At 33.9% G+C, this 27,098-nt stretch overlaps 1 protein-coding gene and 1 long non-coding RNA gene across 2 annotated transcripts; one reads left to right on the forward strand and one right to left on the reverse strand.

Moving 5' to 3' along the window:
• Positions 1-6,284: 6,284 nt before the first annotated feature.
• LOC109022346 (VAN3-binding protein) lies at positions 6,285-9,143 on the reverse strand. The gene is made up of 8 exons (XM_019005223.2): positions 8,964-9,143; positions 8,713-8,787; positions 8,547-8,615; positions 8,075-8,432; positions 7,495-7,662; positions 7,294-7,343; positions 6,901-6,949; positions 6,285-6,593 (listed from the first exon to the last, which is right to left on the reverse strand). Exons 1-8 carry the CDS (start codon positions 9,141-9,143, stop codon positions 6,376-6,378), a joined length of 1,167 nt encoding a protein of 388 aa, XP_018860768.1. The 3' UTR covers positions 6,285-6,375.
• Positions 6,502-8,113, forward strand: LOC118349251. The gene is made up of 3 exons (XR_004802210.1): positions 6,502-6,579; positions 7,597-7,724; positions 8,010-8,113. It is a non-coding gene; the product is annotated as an uncharacterized LOC118349251 (long non-coding RNA).
• Positions 9,144-27,098: the final 17,955 nt, after the last annotated feature.

Here is a 27,098-nt window from a genome sequence, read left to right on the forward strand (position 1 = left end):
ATTCTAAGATTTATTGGTCTTAAAACGGTGATTGAAACGCTGATTTACGCTGTTTATTCTTTCTCATAATCATCGCCTTAATTGCTAGCTGCATGCTTTTATACGTTGCAAATATGGAACTAAACATTACTGTAAGTCTGCAACTGCAACTAAATCATGGAGATCTTCTTTGTTTTCTTTTATATGTAGTGTTTAGCGGGCAAATGCAAGAAACTACGAAGTGCTTTTAGCTTATTTCCATCTTTAATTCATCGAACGTGTGAAGCTGCAATTGCCAGCTTTTGGTTCGTGAGTCATTATTATTACTTAAAAGAAAACGACACTCCTCAAATGAGAGAAAAATACAATCACTTTCAAATACAGCATAGAAAATAAGATTAGAATCATATATACAGGAGACATGAATACATCAGATGGTATATACTGATAAAGCTCAGGAGGAATAGACCAAGACAGATAAAATGAGAGCATTAATTAAGGTGATAAAAAAATTTAAAATTTAAAATAAATTAAACATTAAAAGTAATATTAAACTAAAAAATAAAAAGTCTTGCAAGATCAAGAAAAATATTATAAATATTTAAAAATAAAATTTTAAAAAGCTCAGTGGGATAGCACCGTCATTGCTTCATCGTGCTGCATCATCCTTCATTTTCCATTTGTGGGGGAGGAGTTCACTCCCGCAACTCTCAGGTGGAGATGAGTTTATGTTTGGTACCATATGAAGGAAATTTTGACAGGCAAAAACGAAAGAATGATGAAGAAGAAAAGACAGGCTTGGAGTGACTTTTGGGTTCAATGACATTAAGGCGTGCTGTGAAGTGATATATGTGTGCAAGAAGGAGAGAGATGCTTTGTTGAAGAGATGGTCGTAGTTTATATAGCGGTGAATAGAAGAGGGAAAATAAATGAGTGTCAGAAAGGATTGACATTCCAAATATGCGTTTAGTTCGATCAGAGAGTTAAAAAGAGCACAACAGTGGACCCAAAAACCATGAATCAATTATCAGGGACCCATTTCTGATCTCCCTCTCTCATACTCTTAATACTGTTTGAATTGTCTGCCATTTTTATCAGAAAGCAGTGTTTGTAATGTGACTTGACCATCTCTGCACCTGTCATCTGTCTTCACATCTTTTACCCTCTCAGTTACGTAAATTCAGAAGAATAAGAAGAAGCATGGGAACTCGAGATCTCAAAGTTTTTGTTTTTTAGCAAAAGAGAAGGCTTCAAACACAGAATGGGGTGCAACAGCAATTAATATTGACGACAATTTCTTGAAACACTCTTACTTTAAACATGTTTTTATCCGCTAAATTTTCTTGAAGCGTATGTTTTTCTGAACTGCAAGTGTTCATAAGTTAATAACAAATCAAAATGCAAAACAAACATTTTGTGAGAAGAATCTTTAGACATTCAAGTGGTTTTCAGATTGGACGCATCCCCACCGCCCACCCCCTAAAGGAAGAGAATTTGGTTTTCATGCATGCAACTAGGCCATTCCTGGAGTTCAGAATGAAAGTGAAAGGGCTACGTATAAACCGCACCCACGAATCCAAAAACATATAGCTAGGAAAAAGCTAGGGATCTCGCTAGGGCTCCCGCTGGGAGAACCCAAAAACATATATAGCAGAGACTCCTTAGCAATGGGTCGTAGGAACACAATGTCCAATGCTGGATAGACTGCAAAACAAGATCTCCTGTCACTGACCATCTAAGTTAGAGGGTGTGAGAAAGTTTAAGAAAAATACTATTTTATCTATTCAATTTGTCTTACACATAATATATTTTAATTTTTTAATTTTTTTAATATTTAAGAATGACAATTAGTATATTAATATTTTTAATATTTTTTTGATATATTTTTTAAAAATATTTTTAAATGATAAAAAAATATTAATAAAAAAATTGAAAAAAAAAACAGATTAATTTGGCCTAGCTTCAAATGGATTCGTACTATTGAGATGATAGAGTAGCTGCTCAAAATCTAAAACAAGTTTATACCAGTGAAAAAGTTGTATGATTTAGATTTTCATTTTCAATTACGTACAATTGATTTGGCTCACTAAATCGTATATTAATATTGTTATAATTTTTTTATTAAAAAAAATATTATATCTCGTAAAAATAATTTTTATCCACCAAATCGTATATTAACACTGTTATAATTTTTTTATTAAAAAAATATTATATCTCGTAAAAATAATTTTTATCTTTAATTTTTTTCTATTTCATTAAATAAATACCCCCTATGTTAAAATTAGTGCGTAATATAATGCACAGAAGAATTTCCTTTTTCTAAACAAGTCCGAGCATAGGAAGTAGGGTTCTATCTCGTTGTCCTGTTGCTTCAACTGAGCAGGAAGAAGACATGGGAGGAGCAATTGTTCCAGTGTGACGGACAACACGTAAGAGAGAAATTTCTGGTTCCAGTCTCAACCAAACAGGGTGAAGTTGAAGTGTTGAACACCACCTGAAATTGCAGAGGTTGCGAGAAAATGAAAGGTGCGGGAGAATGACTGAAAATGGCGCGTGTGGAGATGGGTAGGATCTTCATGTTTATGTCAGCTTTTAATACTGATAATCATCATGACCTCTTTGACAGGACAACACATAGTCAATCCATCAGTCTCTTCTCTTCTCCTCCTCTGTCTGTGGGTTTCAGAGAGTACCTTTTCCTTTCTCTCTACTTGATGGTTGAAGGCTGAAGCCGCCCACGTAAGACATATTTGAACATATGCTGGTATTTGTACATGATGATTCTCTGCGCGTCCTGCATCTGACACCCTCACTGCACGTATTTGTTTCTCTTATACAATTAATGCACTTATACAATTTCAATTATTTAATTTATTATATTTAATCATTTTCAGATTTTACTCTATATTAATTTACTTAATATATTTCAATATTATTTTAAAAAATATACCGAACTTCTAATTTTTCAATATCTCTACATATATTGCCACGTCTCCCTCCATATTTTATAACGATAAATGGTATACATTACACTATTATTTTATTTTGATTATATTATATAATATGTAATATATTTATTATTATTAGATGATAAAAAAATATGTAATAAATGATTATTTAATGATGATAAATATATCACATCATACTTAATAAAATGAAACCACATCATACTTAATAGAATGAAAACGAGATGGTAATATAGTGTATAAAATTTTCTTTTTATAATATACATATATAATTCTTTATACAACTATTTTTGAAAACGAGAATTTTTTATAAAATGATGTTGTTTTATAAAAATACTACTAATTTCAAATATAGTTGTTTTAAGAAGTTGTAAAATGAATTTGTATAGATATCATCTTCGACGGTCTTTCGAATGGCTTTGAAGAGAGGGTTAGAAATCAGACGAGTGAGAATTCTTGTTTTACACTCACTAATAGAAAAATGACACATAGGGATTATAGCAAAATGAGTAATAGAATTGCATGTAGGCTATTCCTTACAAAATTATCTTCTTTCTTGGATCTCTTTCTTCCCCTCTCTCCTACCCACCACACACACACACTCTCTCTCTCTCTCTCTCAAGTCTGAAAGAAAAAGAAAATAATCCATGTCAAGTTCCAGTCCTATGTTAAGCACAACAATTGAAGAAATATTTTTTTTTTGGAGAAACATAGAAATATTTCTGGGTGTTAATATATCACTTTAACAATTGAAGAATATTTATTTTTTTGTATTATTCCATGTCCAAATTCGAAGCTATCCTACTACTTACTACTTTTTCCTTTCTCTTTTCAAATATAAAAATATTATATCTGAAAGTGAGAGGAGAGTGAGGGGGAAATGGGAGAGAAGAGGGGAGAGCTCGGAGGAGATAGGAAAACTGAAATAGAAGAAAAGATCCCCTCAACTCACACTCACCATAACACGTATAAATCTCCTACGTGTTTAAATTTTGTTGGAAGGTGCAAAATGCCAAAGGATACCTAATCCGGTTTGAAGCTTTTTCCGGCTTTCAATTGTGAGATTTGAAACATGGCCAAATTCATATTTGTATGAAAAATTATATTTACAACAGGTTTTGTTGAATGAAATCGAGCGCACTTGCTGTTGCAGTCGGCCTACTCTCTCCCTGGGCATATCTGTTAAACTCCCACGACAATGAGCACCAGATTCGGCCAGGCTTTGCCCATGACTAAGGACTCAGTGAATTGGTCCGAGGGCCAAAGTCGAGCCAGTTCGGGTTGGTGGTTCGGAAAGTTCCCATGCATAAAGAGCGGAGAAAAAGATGTGCGAGGCCCATATATTATTATTAATCAAGGGAAAGATTCATGTATTAAATCAGACATATGGGCTCTAATATCCGTAGGATGGTTAGTCTCCAACGTCTGTGCCTGCTTCTTGAGAGGTCAAGTTTGTTGGATTGTGAAACATATCCGATTCCTTTGGGTAGTGATAGGTTTATTATCTTATTACCATTTATCTATTAATCAAGTGTATTTCAAGTTTTTTTTTTTTTTAAAGAATTTTTTTAACATTCTTACTCACTAAGAAAAAATTTAAAAAAATATATAAATTTATTAATGCTAACTTCCTTAATCATAAAATAAAAAATTTTAAAAAAATTCAAATACAACAAAAATAATAAATAGATAGTAGTAAACTTATCATTATTCGAATCCTTTACATCACACAGACTGCTCTCACTGTGTAGTTGGAAGAGACTCAACATGTCAGGATTCAGCATGCCTAAGAATTGCGCGTTCAAGTTGATTGGGGGGGCCTCTCACAGGTACAACAAAGAAAGCCTCATTGATTTTTATCTGAAATTAGGCGAACCAGGTCTTCTTTTGGAAAATGGAAATGAGATGACATCGCTGAACGTGAAACCAGATTGGGAGAAAGGTTGTGAAGATCACAAGCCCACCAACCTAACCCAACACTCTCTGGTGGTCCTGTCCCGTCTTTGGAAATTTTACATTCATGCAGCTCATGAAAAGAATCTTCACTTTCGGCTCCCCCTATCCATGTCTTTTGGTATTGTGTAATGTTACATACAGTTACGAAATGTATAAATATCGAGTAATTATTTTGAAAAATAATAGGATTTATTAATAAAAAATTAATTTCTTTTCATGTGAATCTTATATTTATTCATTTTTTTTAAAGTAACTATACGACGCTTGTATATTCACGACTACAAGTATAATTTCTCTTTGACATTTTATTCTCGAAGATTTCCAAACACATATAGCTGAGACTTGAGAGAGAGCTGAACATAGTAGGACCCTTGACACCAGAAAGCGGTAGTGCTCCAGAAGATGTAACATAAAGCAGTTCAGGCATATCCAGCTGAGCTAGCAGCCATGAAGTTTAGTTTAGGAATCTTTAGTGAGTTATTAAGGGTTTTATTGTTGTTTACAGAATTAATGTTTTCATGCTCCTTCCTTTGTCATTATCACTTTCAAAACATGTTAGTATGGTTGTCTTATACTGGATAAAGATTTGAAAGGAAGAGGGCAGTGTTAAACATGGGTGGATAGCAGCTCTCTCTATAACCAAAGATACAGAAAAAGACATTATAGCCACTGATGATCAATCTTTTTCCATTTTTCGTCCTTATAAAGTTGTATTTTAGTTGCACCAAATACAGAGCAGCAGCGTTTTCCTTAGTAGAGAAACTCATCTATAAAAAACCTCTGTGAAGACTATGGTCACCACCATTGTCTGCTTTTAAAGTTCTGTATTCATGGGGAGAACTTGCTTGTTGTAGGCTAATAGAAAATTCCAAAAGATGAAGATGATCCATCCAACTGCTAGAAACATGTTGAAGCTTGCTAGAAGTTCATCGCAAAGACACAGAAATGTTGATACTCAGCGCAGCATTGTTCCATTGTGAGGAGGTGGGGCTTTTTGTCGTGGTTTCCTTTCATGGCATCCAAGTTTCTTTGTTTAAGCATGCTTTAATCCCTTCTAATACCAGTCATGTAAGGCATGCTATGTCCTGGTTTGGTTTTACTTGACTACAGATTTTGCGTATTTGAAGGGATCTTTTCGCTACTTAGACAGTTGGTGCTGAACTTGGATCAAAATCTTTCAAAATTTTTTTTTTCCAAAATTGAAAACAAATTGCTTGAACCCATTTGAGCTTGTTTGTGATCTCCCCCTCAGCCAAAATTCCCCTGTTTTTGTACTTCAGTCTTTTGTTTTAGCAAAAGGGCTAATTTCATGTTGTCTGATTCTTGAATTTATTCAAGAAAAAACATTAATTACTCAATAATCTTACTAAATATTTGCTCGTGTGTATTAAACTGAAAATTCATGAGCAGAACTTTCTGTAATCATAATAATTACACAAATTAAGTAACAACATGTCAAAGACAGAGAGTAACATTAATTTTTGTAAAACTGAAGCTCGTATTTTGTGAATGAAGTAGAGAGCATCAGCATATGATTGATGGTCGTAGCCCAAGTCTTGTAACGCTGATAATCATCCGCCATGTCTAGCTTGAATGTCCCCCTGCTCGTTGTTAACACAATCAGATAACATGTACTGCTCTCCTCGGTTTCTGAATCTTCATACAGCTCAGCATGCAGGTCCAGCACAATACCTTAAACCATTTCTTAATTTATCAGTATGGTTATTTTTTTTTTCTCCTTTTGCAGTTTATATTAGAGTCTGAATATGACTTTTGAGAGTCGCTCATTGAACTATTCATCTTGTCATTCTACGTTCATTTCGTAATTTGTAGACTTTATAAGTTGACGTGGTTTCATGAAATTCGTTAGATCTATTTTATAATAAAAATAAATTTATAATTTAACGTATCACATCAAACTTATGAATTTACTTTTATGTTGACTAAAGTATTTTCCTTAAACAAATTAGAAAGTGGAAAGTAAAAGAGAAAGACATACTTTCTTTTTTACTTTTCCAGAGATTGTGCCTCCTTGTTTTCAGAATAACCTGTAAAGTTGAAACAAGAAGTAACAGTTCAGATTAAGGCTAGGGCTAACCAACAGGTAGTGGCTCAGAAAAAACAATGAATAAATGAAAGTGAAACAAAGCCTGCAACTAAACCTAGCGTGGAAAATTGGAAAAAAAAAAAAAAAATCAAGAAACAATGACAAAAAGAAGCACAATTTATTCAATCTCTCATGTATAGTGCATATAGTTAGATTTATTTCTCTCACTTTATCTTAGGTCCAATAAAAAGCAGTTCAACTTTTGCAACAAATTTACATTATTACATATAGAACGGTACATGAAGCAGAGCAGATGCAAGTGAAATATTATAATGTGAGTGAGACCTTGGCCTGGCTGTTGAGGATGACTGACACTGTTTTCACCGAGTACTTCCCTGTTACACATTATTCACATAGAACAAGCTGTAAATTTGAGATAAAACAAAAAGGATTTCTGAACATGTTGAAACACCAAAAGGACGAGGTGTCATTGTGTAGCATCTGTGCTACACTACTTAAAAGGAATGACTTTGTATTTGTACGTACCTTCTGGTGTTTCCACACTGAGCTCTGCACCCTTTGCGAGGAGTGCCCTATACTTTTCATAATTGAAGTCTAAATCGTTCTTCTCCACAATGGGCAGCACAGGTGCGCTCCCATTTAATCTTTTCTTGCATTCTGATCTTGCTTCGAGTGTAGCAGCTCCTTTTAATGCTTCAACAAGTTCATCAACACTTAATCAATCAGACAAAGATAACTGACACTGCTAGTATAAGGTAAAACTTCTTGGCGAAGGCCAGATACATGCTTTTCTAAGATAATTGCTATTCTTCGTTTACATTTTATCACATCCTCAATCGTACTGTTTGTAGTATCATATTTTAAATGGTTGATCTATAAAATCACTTGAAATATAACACATTAACTATGACTGAAAATTGATAAAATCTAGATGAAATATAATTAATATATAACGCAGTTTAGCCGAATAGCCCAATCCAGAATCCAAAAAAATCTGATGGTCTGAAATTTGAAAGCCCAATTTTACCCCAATCATGTAGGAGCAATATCTACTGGGCTCCTAGCTACAAGCACAGGATCGGAGGAGGATGGTTTAGAGTTTTACATGTTGCAGCTGAAGCTGTGAGCGTCAAGATGTCGCTTGCATTTGTACCACTCACGGCTGAAGCTATCACGCTGCTGAGCTGTTCCCTCTTTGCCCCCATTGCTTCCGCCACTTTCGCACACTGGGCCGCAACCAAAGCAGCCGCAGAGGCCACGGCGGCTTCCTTCCCCGTGCTTGGCCCCTCCTTCTTAGAGTTTTCCTCCGCAATGGCGGCAAGTGCTGCTGCCACGCCCGCCACTGATATTGCTGCATGCACTTCAGCTCTCTGTAGCCTCCCTTCTTCTTTGCGCCTTGCTTTAATTTCTTTCAACCATTTCCTGATCGAGACATTTTTGAATGGAACTATTTTCCATGGCAACTGCATGAAATGTTGTAGTTTATTACAATTATCTTTGTTTTCGTAGACAAATGCAAAAGCATATATATATATAGGTCAAGGTAAAAAAAGCAAAGCAAAAAAAAACAAACGCACCCATTTCTTTTGAAAATAGCTGTTGTAGTTCAATTCGGGGTGCATTGCTTGCTGCATCCATATCCATGACTGCAGAAAAATTTAAGAGTCCTGAAGTACATCTCTATCTTTTTCTGATTACGTGCAGAGTACTGATTAGAAGTGAATAAGATGAAGATGTTGTTACCTTCACATCATTGGAATTCCATGGTGGTAGAGACTTGAAATCTGCATCGTCCATCTTAACGCTCTTGTCTATCTTCTACAAGTTAAAACGTAATAATAATAATAAAAATAAGACATCTGTATATCTTAGCTTCATCTTCTCTTGGTCCAAGAAGTGGATCTAAGATATAGGTTTAATGCCAATAACTAAATTCCATTTTATTTCCTTTTTCCGGAGATTATTTTAATAGGGTAGCTAGCAATTCCACTTACCATGATAGGAGCTCGGGCATAGCTCTCAATTTGCTTGATTGAATTATCAAGGATAATGACTGATCGATCTTCTAGCTCCGGTTGGATAGTTTGAACTGCAAAGTTGCACCAAGCAAGTGACAGAAAATCCATGCTCTCGGGATGTGCATCTGAAGGTGTTGGATTGAAATTTGTATCCATGGAATTAGGAGCTATGATTATCTTAGAGATGGATCTTAGTCAATGAGCAAATGCTTCTAGGCTTCAAATTACTCTAAATCACCATCCTATAAATGCTATATATTAATGTGGGTTCTGAGCACCCATATAAATAGGGATCTTACATGTATTGAATTGAGGTCATAAATTAAGGCCTCTGCTCCCCATGTGTACCCAAAACTTTTCTCAAAAATGATATTAATGTAGAGGTGGCATATTACAGTTGGAAATAGAATTTTATTCGAGATCGATCGAGTCCCTGGCCTAAAGATTCAGTGGTGGGAGAGAACACATGCAAACCACTACACGAGTATCGTTCCTCGTGGGAGTAAATATTATAAAATTGGTGAAGAAGGCCCCTATCCTTTATTAGCTTTAAATGAAAACCATGAGTTCAGGCTAACAACCGCGAAAAATCTGATCTAGACAATAAAATGGTCGGATTACTAGCTAGAGCTGTCCGGGGCCACCACCACATTATCAGCACCCTTAAGGCCGCAGCCTTAACCAAAACAGATCACTGGAAAAGGAAGAGCTAGCGGCATCATGAACAAGCATGCACTTGGGACCAACATTGATAAAAAGGAAGCAGACATGTATGATTGATGTGAACATTGATGAAAAGGAAGTAGACATGTATCATTGAGGTTGAGAATTAGAGCAGCATCTTTGTGATTAACTTGTTGTATAATCTCGACAAAGATTAGCTTTTTCTTAATAAATAGGGTATTGAACGTTTGTTGAGTAGCTTTTCATTTTTTTTGTTGGTGAAAATCTGTACTGGATCTCTGGAAATTTTGGTTAAAGTTGTGCTCATTAGACTCATGTGACAGATAAATAGTTTATTATAAGCTTGAACACTAATTAATTGGTATTTCTTAATCGTGATCATGGTGATCATCGATCAGCAGGACCACTAAATACTAGTCTAGGGTCGATGCACTGTTTTTCTTTTCTTTTTTCTTTTTTTATGTAGAGATAAGGAAATGTTTTAATCTATAACAAAGTTATGGTATGCGGAATCGACAAACATACAATACTAATTAATGATGAAAAATGTTAAATGTATTTAAGAAAAACTTACAAAAAAACTTATTTATCCACGTGTGATTAGTTATTAATATGTTGAAAGTCATAAAATTTGAAATTTAAAAGAAAACTAACAAAATAAGTCTTGTAAGTAAAATTGTAAGTAAAAGCATAAATACATGTAACACTACTCATTAATTATATAGTGAATTGCCACTACTTATAAGGGGTGCTTAATTTAATACGGGTCTTAGAGCTAAACGAAATTATATATGGTTCTCAGATGAATGGGAGAGGAAGGTGCAAGACAACAGCAAGAGGCAATATTGATGTAGAAAACATGCATGGACCACCAAAAGATGATTAATTTTAAAGTTGATATACAAAGCAACCGAGTACTATTAATTCTAATCGTTAACGATCGATAGATATAGACTAGTCGTGATAAAATATTAATGTGTTTTTTATGAGTCATATATATATGAGGGAACCCCTCAAATTTCAGGATTTCTTTTCCCGGTACTTCTGCATGTGTTACTCGAAATTAAACTCTCTTAAAAGGAGATCAAAGCTGTATACTACAAGGTGGTCAGAAGATGTATCATGATGCATGATCAGACGTTGGATTATAATTTAGTTTGTTAGAAAAGAGTATAAAGCTAGCTACCGTTTAAATGGAGTACAATTTACTTCTCAAAGGGAATGATGAGAGAGAGATGCCACTCGGCGAAAACAAAGTTTTGACGATCAGTAACTAGTTAAACTGTTAAAAATATAATATAAATAATTATACTCTATCTCTTTTCATCAACATAAACTTTTTTTTTATACAATGGAGTGAGGGGTTTTGAACCCAAGTTTTCTATTTAGAGAATCGGGTCATATGTCATTAGGCCATCAAATTACTCTTGACGCAACAACATAAATTTTTGGACCAAGTGATGATTTCACGTTCAATATTTCATTCGTTGCAATATTTCATGTTCAGTTAGTCTCCATGTACGTTGTTTCTAATGATGATCACCAATTTCTTTCCCATTCTCAAGACGTGAAATTAAACTGCAGGTCGATCATGCCCACGGCTTATAACCTTTCGTATCTAGCTAGCTCGATATCACTTTACAGATATAGCAAAAGAGTTACAAAGACCCATCATCAAGGCTTCAATATCTACGTTTACTTTAATTATCTCCATTATTAATTGATGAAATTAACCATGCAGGAAATTATTCAAACCTTGGCTTAAAATTGACCCGGATCGAGTACCTGACCTGACCTGACCTAGTCCTAAAATTGAGAGGTAACCCATCTGGATTCTGGGCCAATAAGTAGTAGAATACCAAGTGGATCATCTAATTGGTCTAACCCATATTATTATTGCGAATATTAATAATATATGTTGTATGTTTGGTTTGATTTGATTTTCAAAAGACACCAACTACATTGGGTCGCTCGGAGCTTCAAATTCAATGACTTGGGCCCAAATCAGAATATAAGGCTATCGCATTTCCAAAGAGGCCTAATCATTTCCTTGAAGAAATTGGAGAGACAACTTTTAAGTGCGGTATGAATAATAAATTAAAATAAGGTGAATTGAAATAAAAGTTAAAAATTTAATAAAATATTATTATAATATTATTTTTTAATATTATTATTTTTTGAGATTTAAAAATTTTGAATTATTTATTATATTTTGTGTGAGAGTTTAAAAAATTGTAATGATGAGATGAGATAAAATGAAACACTTTTTGTATCCAAACGAGACTGCAGCCAAGCAATTTGCTTGTATTGTTCTAATTCATATATCGAAGACAATGTCTTTCGAATAACACGTGCCACGTGATTGAGAAGCTTCCGAATAAGATTGGAGAAGGCGTCAATTTAAAAAAAAAAACCCTTATCCATGGGTAATTATGAATAATATTATGATAATTAGTTTGCATATATAATAATTTTTATTTTATAATAAATATTTATTATTTATAATCGTCAACATGCACCTAATTATAATTCACTCCTTCCACTTTCGAACCCATTAATCCTGTTCGATCGACCCATGTGCTTAATTTCGTACGTGCCGTTAATGCCGTTGGAATTTCGCATGGTGCCCACCAACCCAATAGCCAGCTTCTTTGCATGTCTTTCATTTTCTTTCATTCATTCCGAAAGACTGATCATAATCAGCACTCTTAATTTTCATTTCATTCTGCATGCTGCTCGATCAAGTCAAAAGCACTCAAATTGTTTACTTTTGAGGTTTTTATGACACTTATTAATTCAACCTTTTAAGTCCAACTTCGTTAAAATTGTAAGTTGTTGGTAACAAGGAAAAACAGAAAGCATTGATGGAGGCTTAGAAATCCAATTCTGTATATTGTACTGTTATTACCAAAGAGAAAGGGAGGCCGTAGCCTATATACAAGTCTGCTTTGTAACAAACTAACAAAAAGTAAAATTTACTTCTATATTTACAGCTGTGTAAAATAAAGAATAAAAGAATATAAAACTAGAAATACAAACGACTTGTAGCTTTTTACCCTTTATCATCTAACACCCCCCCGCAAGATGGAGAATAAAGATTAATTATTCCCATCTTGGATAGATGTGATTGTATGAGGTAGAAGGGCAAAGCTTTGGTAAGCAAATCAGCCAATTGTGTCTGAGAAGTTACATGTGCAGTGGTGATGTTGCCATCTTGAATTTGATCTCGAATTAAGTGGCAATCAAGCTCGATATGTTTTGTTCTCTCGTGGAATACCGGATTGGCACAATATGTAACGCAACTTGGTTGTCACAAAAAAGAAATGTAGGATGTGGATGAAGTAGATCGAGGTCTTGTAATAAATAGCGAAGCCAAGTCAACTCTGAACAAGTGGTGGTCATTGATCTGTACTCAGATTCAGCTGAAGATCGAGAGATTACATTTTGTTTCTTGGACTTCCAAGAGATTAGTGATTGGCCTAAAAATATGCAATAGCCTGTGGTGGATCTGCGGGAGTCAGGACAAGAGGGCCCAATCACTATCACAATATGCCCTTAGCTGAATTTGAGATGAGGATGATAGGAGAATGCCTTGACCAGGAGAGGTTTTAATATATCTCAAAAGCTTGTATACGGTAGCCAAATGAGTGGACATAGGCTTGTCCATGAACTGACTAAGCAATTGAACAGCAAAACTGATATCTGGCCGAGTGATTGTGAGGTACAATAAACGGCCAATAAGTCTCCTATAAATGCTAGGATCAGAAATGGGAGTTCCATTTTCTTTGCTAAGTTTGGAATTTTGTTCCAAAGAAAGTTTCAAAGGTTTACAGCCCAACATACCCGAATCTGAAAGGATGTCAAAGGCATACTTCCTTTGACATAAGTGGATGCCCTTGGAGGATCTTGCAATCTCTAAACCCAAAAAATACCTTTGGCAGCCCAGGTATCTTATTTTGAACTGATTATTGGGAAAAGTTATAAGAGAAGAGATGGAACTATTAGAGTTGCTAGCAACGAGAATATCATCAACATAAACTAAAATGGCAATGTAGGAATCTTCTTCTTGTTTAGTAAACAAACTATAATCTGATTTGGATTGAACAAATCTAAAAATAAGGAGAGATGAGGTCAACTTAGAATTCCATTGTCTTGAAGCTTGTTTAAGGCCATAAAGACTCTTAAGGAGCTTGCACACTTGGTGAGGTTCACCCTTGGTATATCCGGGTGGTTTTTTCATGTAAATTTTCTCGGTTAGATCACCATTCAAAAAAGCATTGTTTACATCGAAATGATGTAAAAACCAGCCTTTAATGGCTGTAGCACTAAGTAAAAGTTTGACAGTTACCAACTTAGCTACGGGTGAGAAGGTATCAACATAATCTACACCTTCTACTTGGGTGTAGCCTTTGGCTACTAACCTAGCTTTCAACCTTTCCAAAGTGCCATTAGAATTGAATTTTACCTTGTAAACATACTTACAATCAATTGGTCTTTTACCTGCTGGTAGGTCAGTAAGTATCCAAGTGTGGTTTGTTTCCAAAGCTGTAATTTCAGCTTCCATAGCTCTACACCAAGCAGGGTCCTTAATGGCCTGTTTGTAAGAGTGAGGCTCGGTATGCAAGCAAATGGAAATGGTGAATGATTGAAAAATAGGGTTAAATTGATGATAAGATAAACAATGAGATAAAGGAAAAGGTTTACCATTTGAAGTAGGAGCCTGCTTGGAACTTGATTGCTCATAAAGGTGCTGCATGGCATGGTTGCAGTGGTAATCCTTGAGATATTGAGGGGTTGTTCTAGTCCAAGAGAATCTTCTAAGGGTAGGTTGTGGAGCAATGGCAGGGTGTGTTAGAGGAAGAGAGTGATGGGGTGAGCTAGAGTGTGGAGGTGAAGGTGTAGTTGCAGGGTTGTGTGGCGAGTTGGGTTGTGTAGGTGATGGACAGGTGCAGGGGTAGGTGAGGGGTTGTGTGTGGGTGATTGGATTTTGGCAGTATGGGGAAGGTTAGGAAGGTTTGAAGTGTTGTGGTGGTTTTGTGGTAAAAGTGAAGGAGATAGGGATGGGGGAAAGAGGAATTAATTTGCGTTGTTGGAGGTGAATTAAGAGAGAAAGAAGATGGTGGGAAATCTGTAGAGGGGGAAGAGTTAGGATTAATGGTATGAAAAGGAAACACAAATTCATGAAAAATAGTATCTCTTGAAATGAAAATGGTGTTGTTTTGAATATCGAAAAGTTTATAGCCTTTAACTCCAAAAGGATAGCCAATAAAAACATAGACACGACCTCTAGGTAGAAATTTGGTTCTGCCTTGGGAGATAGTGGCAGCAAAACACAAAGATCCAAAAACTCGCATATGAGTATAGGTTGGTTTTTGTTTAAAAAGGAGCTCATATGGTGTTTTGTTTTTGAAAAAAGGTGTAGGGAGTCTGTTGATGATGTATGTTGCTGTGAGGATAGCATGATTCCAATATTTATGGGGGCAAACCAGATTGAAACATGAGGGCTCTAGTGACGTTTAATAAGTGTTGGTGTTTCCTCTCAACAATGGCATTTTGTTGAGGGGTTTCCACATAACTTTTTTGATGAATAATGTCATTTTTGTTAAAAAACTATTTCATTTGAAATTCAACACCATTGTCACTTTTGAAGATTTTAAGTTTCATGTTAAATTGTGTTTCAATTAAATGATAGAAAGACTCAATGCACTTGCGGGTTTCAGCCTTGGTCATGAGTAAATAAAGCCACGTGGAACGTGAAAAATCATCCACAATAGTTAAGAAATATTTGGAACCATCTTGTGCTATTGTTGGGGAAGGTCCCTAAATGTCACAATGGATGGTTTCAAATACATTAGAAGAAGAATGAGAATTATCAGGAAAAGGGAATTTATTGAATTTTGCCAAAGGACACAAGGTGCAAGGCATTTCATTAGTAAGAGATCTGTGAGTGTTTACAGAAAGATCATTGATCAATTAAAGCCTATTTTTGGATAAGTGACCTAGGCAAGAATGTCATAGGTTGTGTGGATTGTGATTTTGTGCAACAAAAGCAAAATGTGTGGGATCTGTGTGTGGTTTGTGTTTATAAATGGAAAAATAATTGGTAAGGGCAGTGGGTGACACATCTGAACAGCGAAAATGATAGAGTCCATGCAGTAAGTCACCCTTCCCAATCGTTGTCCAAGAATGTAGGTCTTGAATGAAACAATGAGAAGAAAAAAAAAAAATAAAACAACTGTTGTTAGACTTGGTCAACCTTGACACATAAATTAAATTGAAATTGAAAGAGGGGACACAAAGAACTTCTCTGAGAATAACAATGTTGGTTAAATGGATGGTACCAACATGGGTCACTGATGCTGAGCTTCCGTTTGGAAGCTTAACAGAATATGAAACTGTGGAAGTAATGGATGAAAACAGGGAGGTGCTACAGACCATGTGGTCTGTAGCACCAGTATCAATTATCCAATTTGTGTTGGGTGAAGCCAAAGGGGCGTGTGTGTGTGTTGAAAGGCAATTGATTATACCAAACATATTGGAGTGTGAGGCTGGGTTATTTGAACGTAGGACATTAGCCGATATAGGATCCTGAGATTGTAGTAGAGCTAGCAGTTGCTGATATTGGAGCTTTGTCAAACCCACTTTGTCCTCACCGAAACCATCAGATTCAAGAGCAAATGAGAGATTAGCATGAGAACTAGGAGGTTGTTTGTTATGGAATTTTGACCCGGTGGATACCCATTAAGCTTATAGCATTTCTCAACCAAGTGACCAGTCATATTGGAATGGATACAAAGGGGAGGTTCAGCATTGCCAAGTTTGAAGCAATTATCGACAGTGTGACCTTAAATTTTGCAGTGAGTGCAATAGGGGCAGTCCTTTTGAGGGTTGGTTTGATTTGTGTGAGATGGTTTGAAAGGGTTATAAGGCTTCTTGACAGCAAGAGCTAGGGTTTCAGAAGGTTGGGGATAAGAGGTAATTTGGTTATGGCGCTCTTGTTGCTGTACAAGGGAAAAAACCTTAGAAACAAGGGGAAGAGGGTCTAGAAGCATGATCTGGTCACGAATGGGTGAAAAAGAATCATTCAAACCCATTAAAAATTGAAGAACACAATCCCGTTGGGATCTAGCCAAAAAAATCTTCATAGTGCCGCAGGAACAAGATGGAAGGGGATCATAAATTGACATTTCATCCCAAAGAGTCTTTAGATTGCTATAATAGATGCTTATCGAGACATGTTCTTGGGAAAGAGAAGCCAAAGCTTTTTTCAATTGAAAGATTCGGGGCCCATTTTGGTGAGACAGTCGTTCATGAAGATCCAGCCAAATCTCGTATGCATCGTCGACGAAGGCAACACTAGATTTGAGAGAGGGAGTGATGGAATTTTGAATCCATGACACTACCATGTCATTGCAACGATTCCAGAGGTCGATTAAAGGATCATTTGGAAGTTTGGGTTTGGTTAAGGTGCCGTCGATGAAGCCGAGCTTGTTCTTAGCTCGTAAGGCACGTTTCATTGCACGGGACCAGATTGTGTAGTTTTCAATGGTGAGTAGATCGGCGACAAGAGTGATTGAAGGACTATTGACGTGATCTAAACGGTAAGGGTTTGTGGGATCTGCAAGGTTGAGGTATCGAGAGTGAGGATTGTATGAAGGTCTAAGTGGGTTGGTGAATCAGGTAGGATATGCGATTCGGAGAACTCCATCGTTGCTCTCACTGGCTCTCTGATACCATGTAAGTTGTTGGTAATAAGGAAAAACAGAAAACAGAGAGCGTTGATGGAGGCTTAGAAATCCAATTCTATGTATTGTACTGTTATTACCAAAGAGGAAGGGAGGCAGTAGCCTATATACAAGTCTGCTTTCTAACAAACTAACAGAAAGTAAAAATTACTTCTATATTTACAGCTGTGTAAAATAAAGAATATAAAACTAGAAATACAAACAACTTGTAGCTTTTTACCCTTTATCATCTAACAAAAATTAGGATTTCCCTTTCTGTTACTCAAGTATTTTCAATTCCTAGCTTGAATTCGGAATGAAATTGTGAAAAAAAAAAAGAAAAAAAAAAGGCACACATATAATTAATTGTCAACAATAGATATAAAAATGCATGCAAGCAAAAAGAAAGGTATAAACAAATTTAATGGAATTGGGTTCAGACTAATTAACGGGGAAATCGAGACTAGCTCGTAGTACTACTGCATGCTCAATCCTCTTAAGGACATCTGACATACGGAATGAAAATTTAAGATGCATGCAATGCCATCAAATTATAATAATACTAATGTAATATGTTTTCTTGGGCGCCCCTAGCTAGCTGATCTACCTTCATAATCATGCAATATATATATATATATATATCTACTTATATATATAAAGAGCCTATCTAACGGCAATTCTTGTTTTAACAGTTCACATGATTTTTCCGTTAAAAATAATTCCTCTCCGTTAAAAGTTCTTCACATCTGTTAAGTAGCTCTATTTCCAATTTGATACCCATTGATTGGGTCTTTTACGCCATCGGTATTTCAGATTTGATGATGCCCATTTATTGACTCTTTAAGACCATTTATTGATTGTTAAATTATGAGAAATGAATATATTAAACCGTTGATTTTTCACCCAATCATTGAAATTCTCTCTATTTATCAGTTCCTGACGATTCAAATGCATGCATATCATTCTGAGATTCATTATATTTTGCATCTGCCGTTACAAATCCCTAATTAATAATTACATATAAAAAAATACAAATACATAAAATTTAAATAATAACAAATACTATTCTCCTAAAATAACCTTCTCATAAAATACTCTTCCCAGCCGAGCCGAAAAAATTTCTCGTTTCTCTTGAGTTTGTATTCATCATTCCCCATGTTTCTCCTTGAGCTTGTATTCATCTTTGTACTCTTGGAAGCTTCTAGAGACTTACATATGCAAATTCTGCTGGATTTAAGGTAATATTTCATTTCTTTATCAATCTTATATTTAACTATTTAAATGAAAAAAATCCTATTCATATCTACAACTGCATATTCACAATTTATCTTTCTTCTATGGTCTGTTTCTCTCAAATCAGTTGTCTGGAAGCAGTGCAGTGGTGATAAAGTTTGAAGGAAACATTGAAAAGGTCAATCTAACCACCTTTTGTGTATTTATAGTATATCTATAGTCTAGAAGCACAAACACAACCCATATATGTTCTCTGTAAGAAGAAAATGACATAACTTGTGTTTTTTGTTGTTTACAAGTATATAACTTCAGGATTTGTATAGAGAAATAGACATAAATTTACAGAAAATTGTAACATCATAAGATTCAAAATTCTAGAGTAATTTAACTGTAACAAACACCATGGATTAAATTCCATGGATTCAAAAGTCTAACATCATAGGATTAAACACCATCATAATAGACTGGGAAGATCATTCCATAAAAGTGACAAGTGATCACCCTAGGTAGAGATCATTCCATAAAATATATGAAAGTTATAAAAAACCAATAGGGAAAAAAAACAAAAAAACAAAAGATAAAACCAAAAAAAAAAAAATGCGGAGTGGATTTAAAGAAGCAAAAATAACAAGTGACAAGTGATCACCCTAGGTAGAGATCATTCCATAAAATATATGAAAGTTATAAAAAACCAATAGGACATAAAAAAACAAAAAACAAAAGAAAAAAACCAAAAAAAAAAAGAAGCGTTGAGTGGATTTAAAGAAGCAAAAATAACAAGAAGTATCATACATTCAGATTTAAAGAAGCAAAAACCAAAAAAAAAATAACAAAATAACAACAAGAATCATACATTCAGATTTAAAGAAGCACTACCACGTATTAAAAAAATAAAATTTTGTAAGTCATTTTTACTCGACAAAAGTTTGTGCCTCAGGAAAAGCACTTGAATAAAGATAGCAACTAGAAATGAATAAAGTAAAAGAACAATGATTGCATGTAAAAAAAAATTGAAAACAAACATTCAAAAACAAACCCATACATTTTTCCCAAAAAAATGAAAGGAGCATCGAAGAGAAGAGAGGGATTTGGGTGGCAAAAAACTGATATGGGAAAAATATCTCCGCCACAACATCAAGTTGTAAAGACTAAATTGGCCTCTTGAAACTGAGAAATAGAAGGAAGAAAGACTTTTAACCTACGAATTTTTTTAGTTTTAAAAATTTTAGGATAAATTATATATATAAAAATATTTCAATCAATTAAAATAAATAAAAAATCATAACATCCAAAATAAGAAATTAATAGAGAAATATTTTAAATAATTATTAGAGAAATAGTTGGCAGTTGCTTGGAATATGGAATTAAGTTTGACAAATATTTCTAAAACATTTTTTATATGTGATATTGAAATATGCTTTTTTTAGATTTCAGTTTTTATATGTGATATTGAAATATGTTTTTTTTAGATTTCAGTTTCATAGTATTTTATCATTTGATTATTTAGTTAATTTTTTATATGTGATATTGAAATATGTTTTTGTTAGATTCCAGATTCATAGTATTTTATCATTTGATTATTTATTTAATTGAGCATTGGAAATAATAGTTATTTCTTTCTTTCATCTTGCTTATGTAGAACGGTATCCAACAGTTAAAATAATCATTTTCTTCATTAACATAATGAGAAACGGTAAGATTCTATAAATAATTTATTTAAAAAAATTTAACAACGAAAATATAAATTTGTGTCAAATTTAAGTCTATAAACAATTTCTTAAAGATCATGGAAAACAACCTGCAAAAAGAATCATATATAAAGATTTACCAGAAGAGAAGAAAGAGGAGATTCGCAGAAAGCAAAGAGAAAAATATGCTAAACAAAGAGCATATAGAAGCAACTCGATTTGTATAATGACTCGACATCATTTGGTGATGATGATTCTAATAGATCTGTTGGTGATCAAACGACTACGTCGATTACTCGATATTCAAACAATGATGTCCAATATATAGACAACATTCAAGACTTTAGTCTTGTTCAAAAAGTATCAAAGAGATAACGAAATTCTGATATTCATATTGATATCACTAAAGAGGATTCGTCTCGTGAATCATGTGTTCTTCATGGTGTTGATGTCTGTGTCATTAATTCAAAGACAAATTCATCCATAAACAATGTCTCCAAATCTTCTAATCAACTCTTTATCCAGCAGGTTCTCCTCTAATAATTTTTCTAAATTTCTTATTCACCCATCATTCTGTTATTTTTCTCTGAGATTTCGAAAAATATTATACAAATAGGATCTATATGTTGTTCGAGAGGAGTCAAGCTACGGCCAGTCGCATCATAGTTCTACTGGATTCAGACAATTGTTGAAGGTAGTGCCATCTAGAGCATATTCTCTACCATTAGTACCCAGCTGCATACACTGCAAAGTAAAGTGATTCTGCCATGAAACAACTTGCTTTTGCTGTGCTGATGGAAAAATTTATTTAGCCACAAATGATGTTCCTGATCAGCTTTATGCATTGTTGACCTCCAACACGGATGAATCTACACATTTTAAGACATCCATTCGAACTTATAATAACAAGTTTGCTTTTACATCATTCGGAGTGAAATTTGATAAAGATCTATGTAGGACAAATAGATGAATTTATACTTTTAGAACTCAGGGATAGATCTATCACTATATCAACGATTTGCTTCCTTCAAATAATTGTCCTTCTTATCTCCAATTGTATTTCTATGATACAGAGCATGAATTAGAAAATCGCATTTCTGATTCAAATAGAATGGATCCATCAATTGTAGCTCAACTCATCGATATTCTTCGCATCAATCCATATTCCATTTTTTTCCGTTCTCTTAGTGATTTGCCAGATTTAGAAAATCAAAAAATCTGTATAAGATCAGATGTTGGCCTAGATCAACTTGTATTTAATGCTCCTACATCTTCACAAGTTACAGCAATATGGGTAGAAAATGATGATGGAGGTCAACTAAGAGGACGCGACATTTTTGTCTTTAACCATTCTAGTGAAAGTTATATAGTTCAGTACCATTTTGGATGTTATGATCCGCTGCAATATCCATTATTATTTCCTTTTTGCGAAATTGGTTGGCATCAAGGAATTGAAAGTGTCAGTAGAGGAACAAGATTTACACATAACGAAACAAGCCGATTAATAAATCCTCAACAATCAGGGACTGCAGATGAATTACTTGCAAGAGAACAGCAATGTTAGATTGCGATATTAATATTCAAAAATTTCATTTAGCATGTACGACCAATTCAATAAAATTTAATTCACATTCTACTTTTGTAGCGTTAAACAGAGAAAGGAAGGATCCGATTGTTTCTTGCCGTGAATATTATTGCTACAAATTGCAAATAAGAGAAAATATCAGATCAATTTTACTACTTTCTGGTCAACTACTGCAATAATTTGTAGTGGATATGTATGTCAAAACCAAGACGCCAAAATTAGATTACTTTAGAAATAACTAACAACATATCCGATCAGAGGTATATCAAGGTATTGTTGATACCATTACGCTTAGGGAAACAAACGCTTCTAATGTTGGAAAATAGATTGTACTGCCTTCTTCATTTATTGGAGGTCCAAGAGACATGAGGAAAAGATATATGGAAGCAATGGATTTAATTTAGCGATATGGCAAACCAGACATTTTCTTAATAATGACGTGCAATCCAAACTAGCAAGAAATTACAAACGAATTAAGTCTGCATGAGGAAAGTCAGAATCGACCTGATTTGGTTGTTTGGGTCTTTCATTCAAAATTAGAAGAATTAAATGATCAATTATTCAAGAAGCATATTTTTGGTAAAATCTCAGCATATGTCTACGTTATCGAGCATAAAAAAAGAGGTCTTCCACCTGCGCATTTTTTAATTATCTTACAGAAGGATTGGAAAGTTTATACGCCTGAATCTTTTGATGAGATCGTATCAGCAGAGATACCTGATAAAAATACAAACATGTACTTGCATAACGTTGTTGTCAAGCATATGATACATGGACCATGTGGAGCCTTAAACCCATCAAATATTTGCATGAAAAGAAATGGTTGTTACAAAAGTAGTTATCCAAAGAATTATGCATCTGGTATGACCATTGGAAATGATTCATTCCCAATATATAGACGTAAGAATAATGGAATAACTGTTAAAGTCAGAGACAAAAATTTAGACAATCGTTGGGTTGTGCCATATAATTCATATCTGCTTGCAACATTTAACTGTCACATTGATGTCAAGATTTGTTCTACAATACAAGCAGTCAAATATCTTTATAAGTACATTTATAAAGGGCATGATCGTATTGATTTCAATCTGGTTTCTGAACAAAACAATTAACAAGTTGATGAAATCCAACAATTCCAATCTACCCGATGGATTGCTCCCCCCGAAGCTATGTGGAGAATATATGGGTTTGTTATTAATGAAATGTATCCAGCAGTGTATAGTTTACATTTACATCCTACAATACAAGCAGTCAAATATCTTTATAAGTACATTTATAAAGGGCATGATCGTATTGATTTCAATCTGGTTTCTGAACAAAACAATTAACAAGTTGATGAAATCCAACAATTCCAATCTGCCCGATGGATTGCTCCCCCCGAAGCTATGTGGAGAATATATGGGTTTGTTATTAATGAAATGTATCCAGCAGTGTATAGTTTACATTTACATCTGGAGGATCAACACCCAGTGACTTTCGAAGCAAATGAAGATCTAATTAACGTTGTCAGTTTAGATCATTCCAGAAAATCGATGTTAACATAATTTTTTGCATTAAATCGAGTAGATGATAATGCAAAGAGATTACTGTATAAAGAATTTTTAGAATATTATGTTTGGAGCCAACAATACAAAGAGTGGACTCCTCGGAAAAAGAAAACCGTTATAGCTCGTATTGTTACAGCAAATCCATTTGAATGCGAGAGATATTATCTGCAGATATTACTAAACCATGTAAGAGAACCTTTATCCTTTGAAAATCTTAGAACAGTTGATGGTGTTGTGTCCCTAACATTTCGCGAAGCAGTAACAGTGCATGGTTTGCTACAGAGAGACAGTAGCTTAGAAGATTGTTTACAAGAAGCATCACTATATCAAATGTCGTCCAGTTTTAAACGATTATTTTCAACAATATTTTTTTATTGTAATCCAACCAATTCCAAGGAACTATGAGAACGTTTTAAGCAAGACATGTCAATTGATTTCAAATCAACAGAAAATTCTATATCAAATGTAAGAACCTAAGTATTGAGGTCAATCTCCTTCACAATCGAATCGATGGGTAAATATATTAATTCCTACAATCTACTTGATGATGACATTTGTTTTGATGAAGAAAAATTTCAATCTAGAGAAATTGATGATGAATTGGCTGTTGAAATTTCAGAAGAAGATATTGCCGCATCAGAATCTCTTAATAGTGAACAAAAACATGTCTATAATGCAGTGCTAGAAAAAGTATTTGCAAACCAAAATGCTGCATTCTTTGTAGATGGCCCAGGTGGTACAGGGAAAACATTCTTATACAAGGCACTTCTCGCAACAGTACGATCAAGAAAATTGGTAGCACTCGCAACTGCTTCATCATATGTTGCCGCATCTATTCTTCCGGGAGGTCGAACGGCACACTCACGTTTCAAGCTTCCACTTGATACTGACAAAACAAGCACGTGTTGGGTCAGCAAACAAAGTGCACTGACAAACCTACTTCGTTCAGCAAAATTAATAATATGGGATGAAGCTCCAATGACAAGAAAATAACACATAGAAGTATTAGATAAAATGCTACAAGACATCAATGATTCGGATGTAACATTCGGTGGAAAGGCTGTTGTTTTCGGCGGAGATTTTTGACAGGTTTTACCAGTGGTTCGCAAAGGAACGAAACAAGAACATGTTAATTACAGTTTGGTTAATTCGTATTTGTGGCCTACATTGACTAAGTTCCACTTAACTGAAAATATGCGAGCAAGATTTGATCCAGTTTTTTCAGATTATGTGTTAGAAGTAAGCAACAGAATACTGCCGAACACAATTGATAAAACCATAAAAATCTCGAATGAGATGCTTGTTCCCTATGAAGATGACAACATTTTTTTAGATAATTTAATAGAATATGTTCTTCACAATATTCAAGAATATTCAGCAAATATTTCAACTATAATGAATCGGGTCATATTAACACCAAAGAATGGTTCTGTTGATGAAATAAATGCATTGTTAATTCATAGGTTTCCAGGTGAAGTTCATCGATATTACAGTTTTGATGAGACAATAGACGCATCTGAACAATCAGTTATGGAAAATTTCTTAAATACTCTAACCCCAAATGGACTTCCCCATTTAATTTGTGGTCTTTTGATCGAAATATCATAAATACAGAAATTACAGTTGGACATCATATCGGAAAAATGGTGTTCATTCCAAGGATACCATTCTTACCAAATGTTGATGAAAATAATAGTTTTCCATTTAAACGAACTCAGTTCCCTATAAGATTAAGTTTCGCAATGACTATAAATAAGTCACAAGGGCAGACATTAGATTATGTTGGGATTTATTTACCTCAACCAGTTTTTTCACATGGTCAATTATATGTGGTTTTATCAAGGGCGAATATAGCATCTACAGTGAGGATTCTAATACGACCAGTATCCACTGAACAATGTGAAAATAACTACACAAAAAATATTGTGTTCATGGAATTACTAACATTATCATATGACTATTATAATATTAATCTCTATATGACTAATATTCAATTATTTAATTAAATATCTTCGTTAATTGCTCTGGTAGATCATGAATTTAAATCAACACTTGTTATACTTATGCATTTGAAATTTTTGTATCTAAAAAGGGGAGAAAATGCAGACAGTGTATACATCAATAAATGATATCACTCCAAATGCAAGAAACTGAAAAATTAAGATGATCGTTGCAGAGAAGTCACCCAAGCGAATAAGCCAACGCACAACTGTGAAGTACCAAAATCTGACATTATTTGATGAAGAGGTATAATATTTATTGGCATATATTAGGTTTCAAATTTTTAATATTCTTTGAAATTGGAAGTTCTTAAATTCTATCACATATTATATAAAAATATTAACGATGTTGCACTTATTTATTTATCTTTTCACAACATATTTTTTTTAAAAGAAATAAAAAATACAAAAATGATTAAAAAAATATTTTACTAAAATAATCCTCATAATTTTATATAATACGCTATTAATCACAATTATTTTTATTGTTCTTCAAGGGAAATCGTGTGCAAGCAGCAATGTTTGGAACTGATATTGACCACAGGGAAGACACTTTAAATATTTTCCAGTCATATTATATCAGCAATGCACATGTCAAACCAGTAGATCCAAAGTACAAAATTGGAGAATATCAATATCAATGGACCCTGAACTCAAGAACAATAATAGAAGATGTTCCACAAAATGAAGAGCAAATAGAGAAACCAAAATATGAGATCGTCTCATTCAAGGACATAGACGCCTACAAATAGACGATTGGAGAAATAGGTAATTTAATTTTAATTTTATTATAAATAATAATTAATAAATTAACATTTATATTTGAATATTTAGATATTTTAGCTGTTGCAATCAAAATTAAGCCAACTAAAGAGGTAACGACAACATTTGGACCAACAACAATCCAAGAGATATATGTTATTGATGAAAGGTAAACAATTCTTATAACTTCTTATTTCTTTTAAAATTGAATTCCAATATTAATTTTGATAAATTCTATTAATTCTTTTAATTATTTTAATTTTGTAGCTTGAACCCCATAAGTTTGACTATGTGGGGTCGATTTGTCCAAGATGAATGCCAGAAAATATAAAAAATTATTGAAGATAAACCAATAATACTTGGAACAAAAATATATGTTCGATCAAAAAACGGTATTTATAAAAATTAAGAAGCTTCGTTATTTTTCCGTATTATATATGTCTACGTTAATATTGATCTCAATTGCAACAAAGGATTGTCTCTATCATCACGTCCATCAAGTACCTTTACAATCAATCTCCTTCTTCCTGAGGCAGCTACAATGAAGAAATGATAATTCTCAAAAATTAAATATTACATATTAGTGCATTTATATTATTGTTAATTATACGATTTATGTAATTTATCTACATAATTCATTTCCTTATATTATTCTTCATTTCTGTATTTTAAGGGCGGATGATAATGATTTGATCATTAAAAGTATCATTGCAAGAAACTTAACATACCCATATGCCCCTCTGTCATTTGTTGGTATCCGAGAAATTGTGAAGAACTGTGATATTGCAAAGTTGATGAAGGGTCTACAACCCATGGAGATAAAAATTATTTTATTAGTAATAAATTAAAATATTTACACAAACATTCATTCTAAAAATTGATTATGAT

The sequence above is a fragment of the Juglans regia genome, chromosome 8 (genome assembly GCF_001411555.2).
Source record: "Juglans regia cultivar Chandler chromosome 8, Walnut 2.0, whole genome shotgun sequence".
In the NCBI taxonomy this organism is placed as follows: Eukaryota; Viridiplantae; Streptophyta; class Magnoliopsida; order Fagales; family Juglandaceae; genus Juglans; species Juglans regia.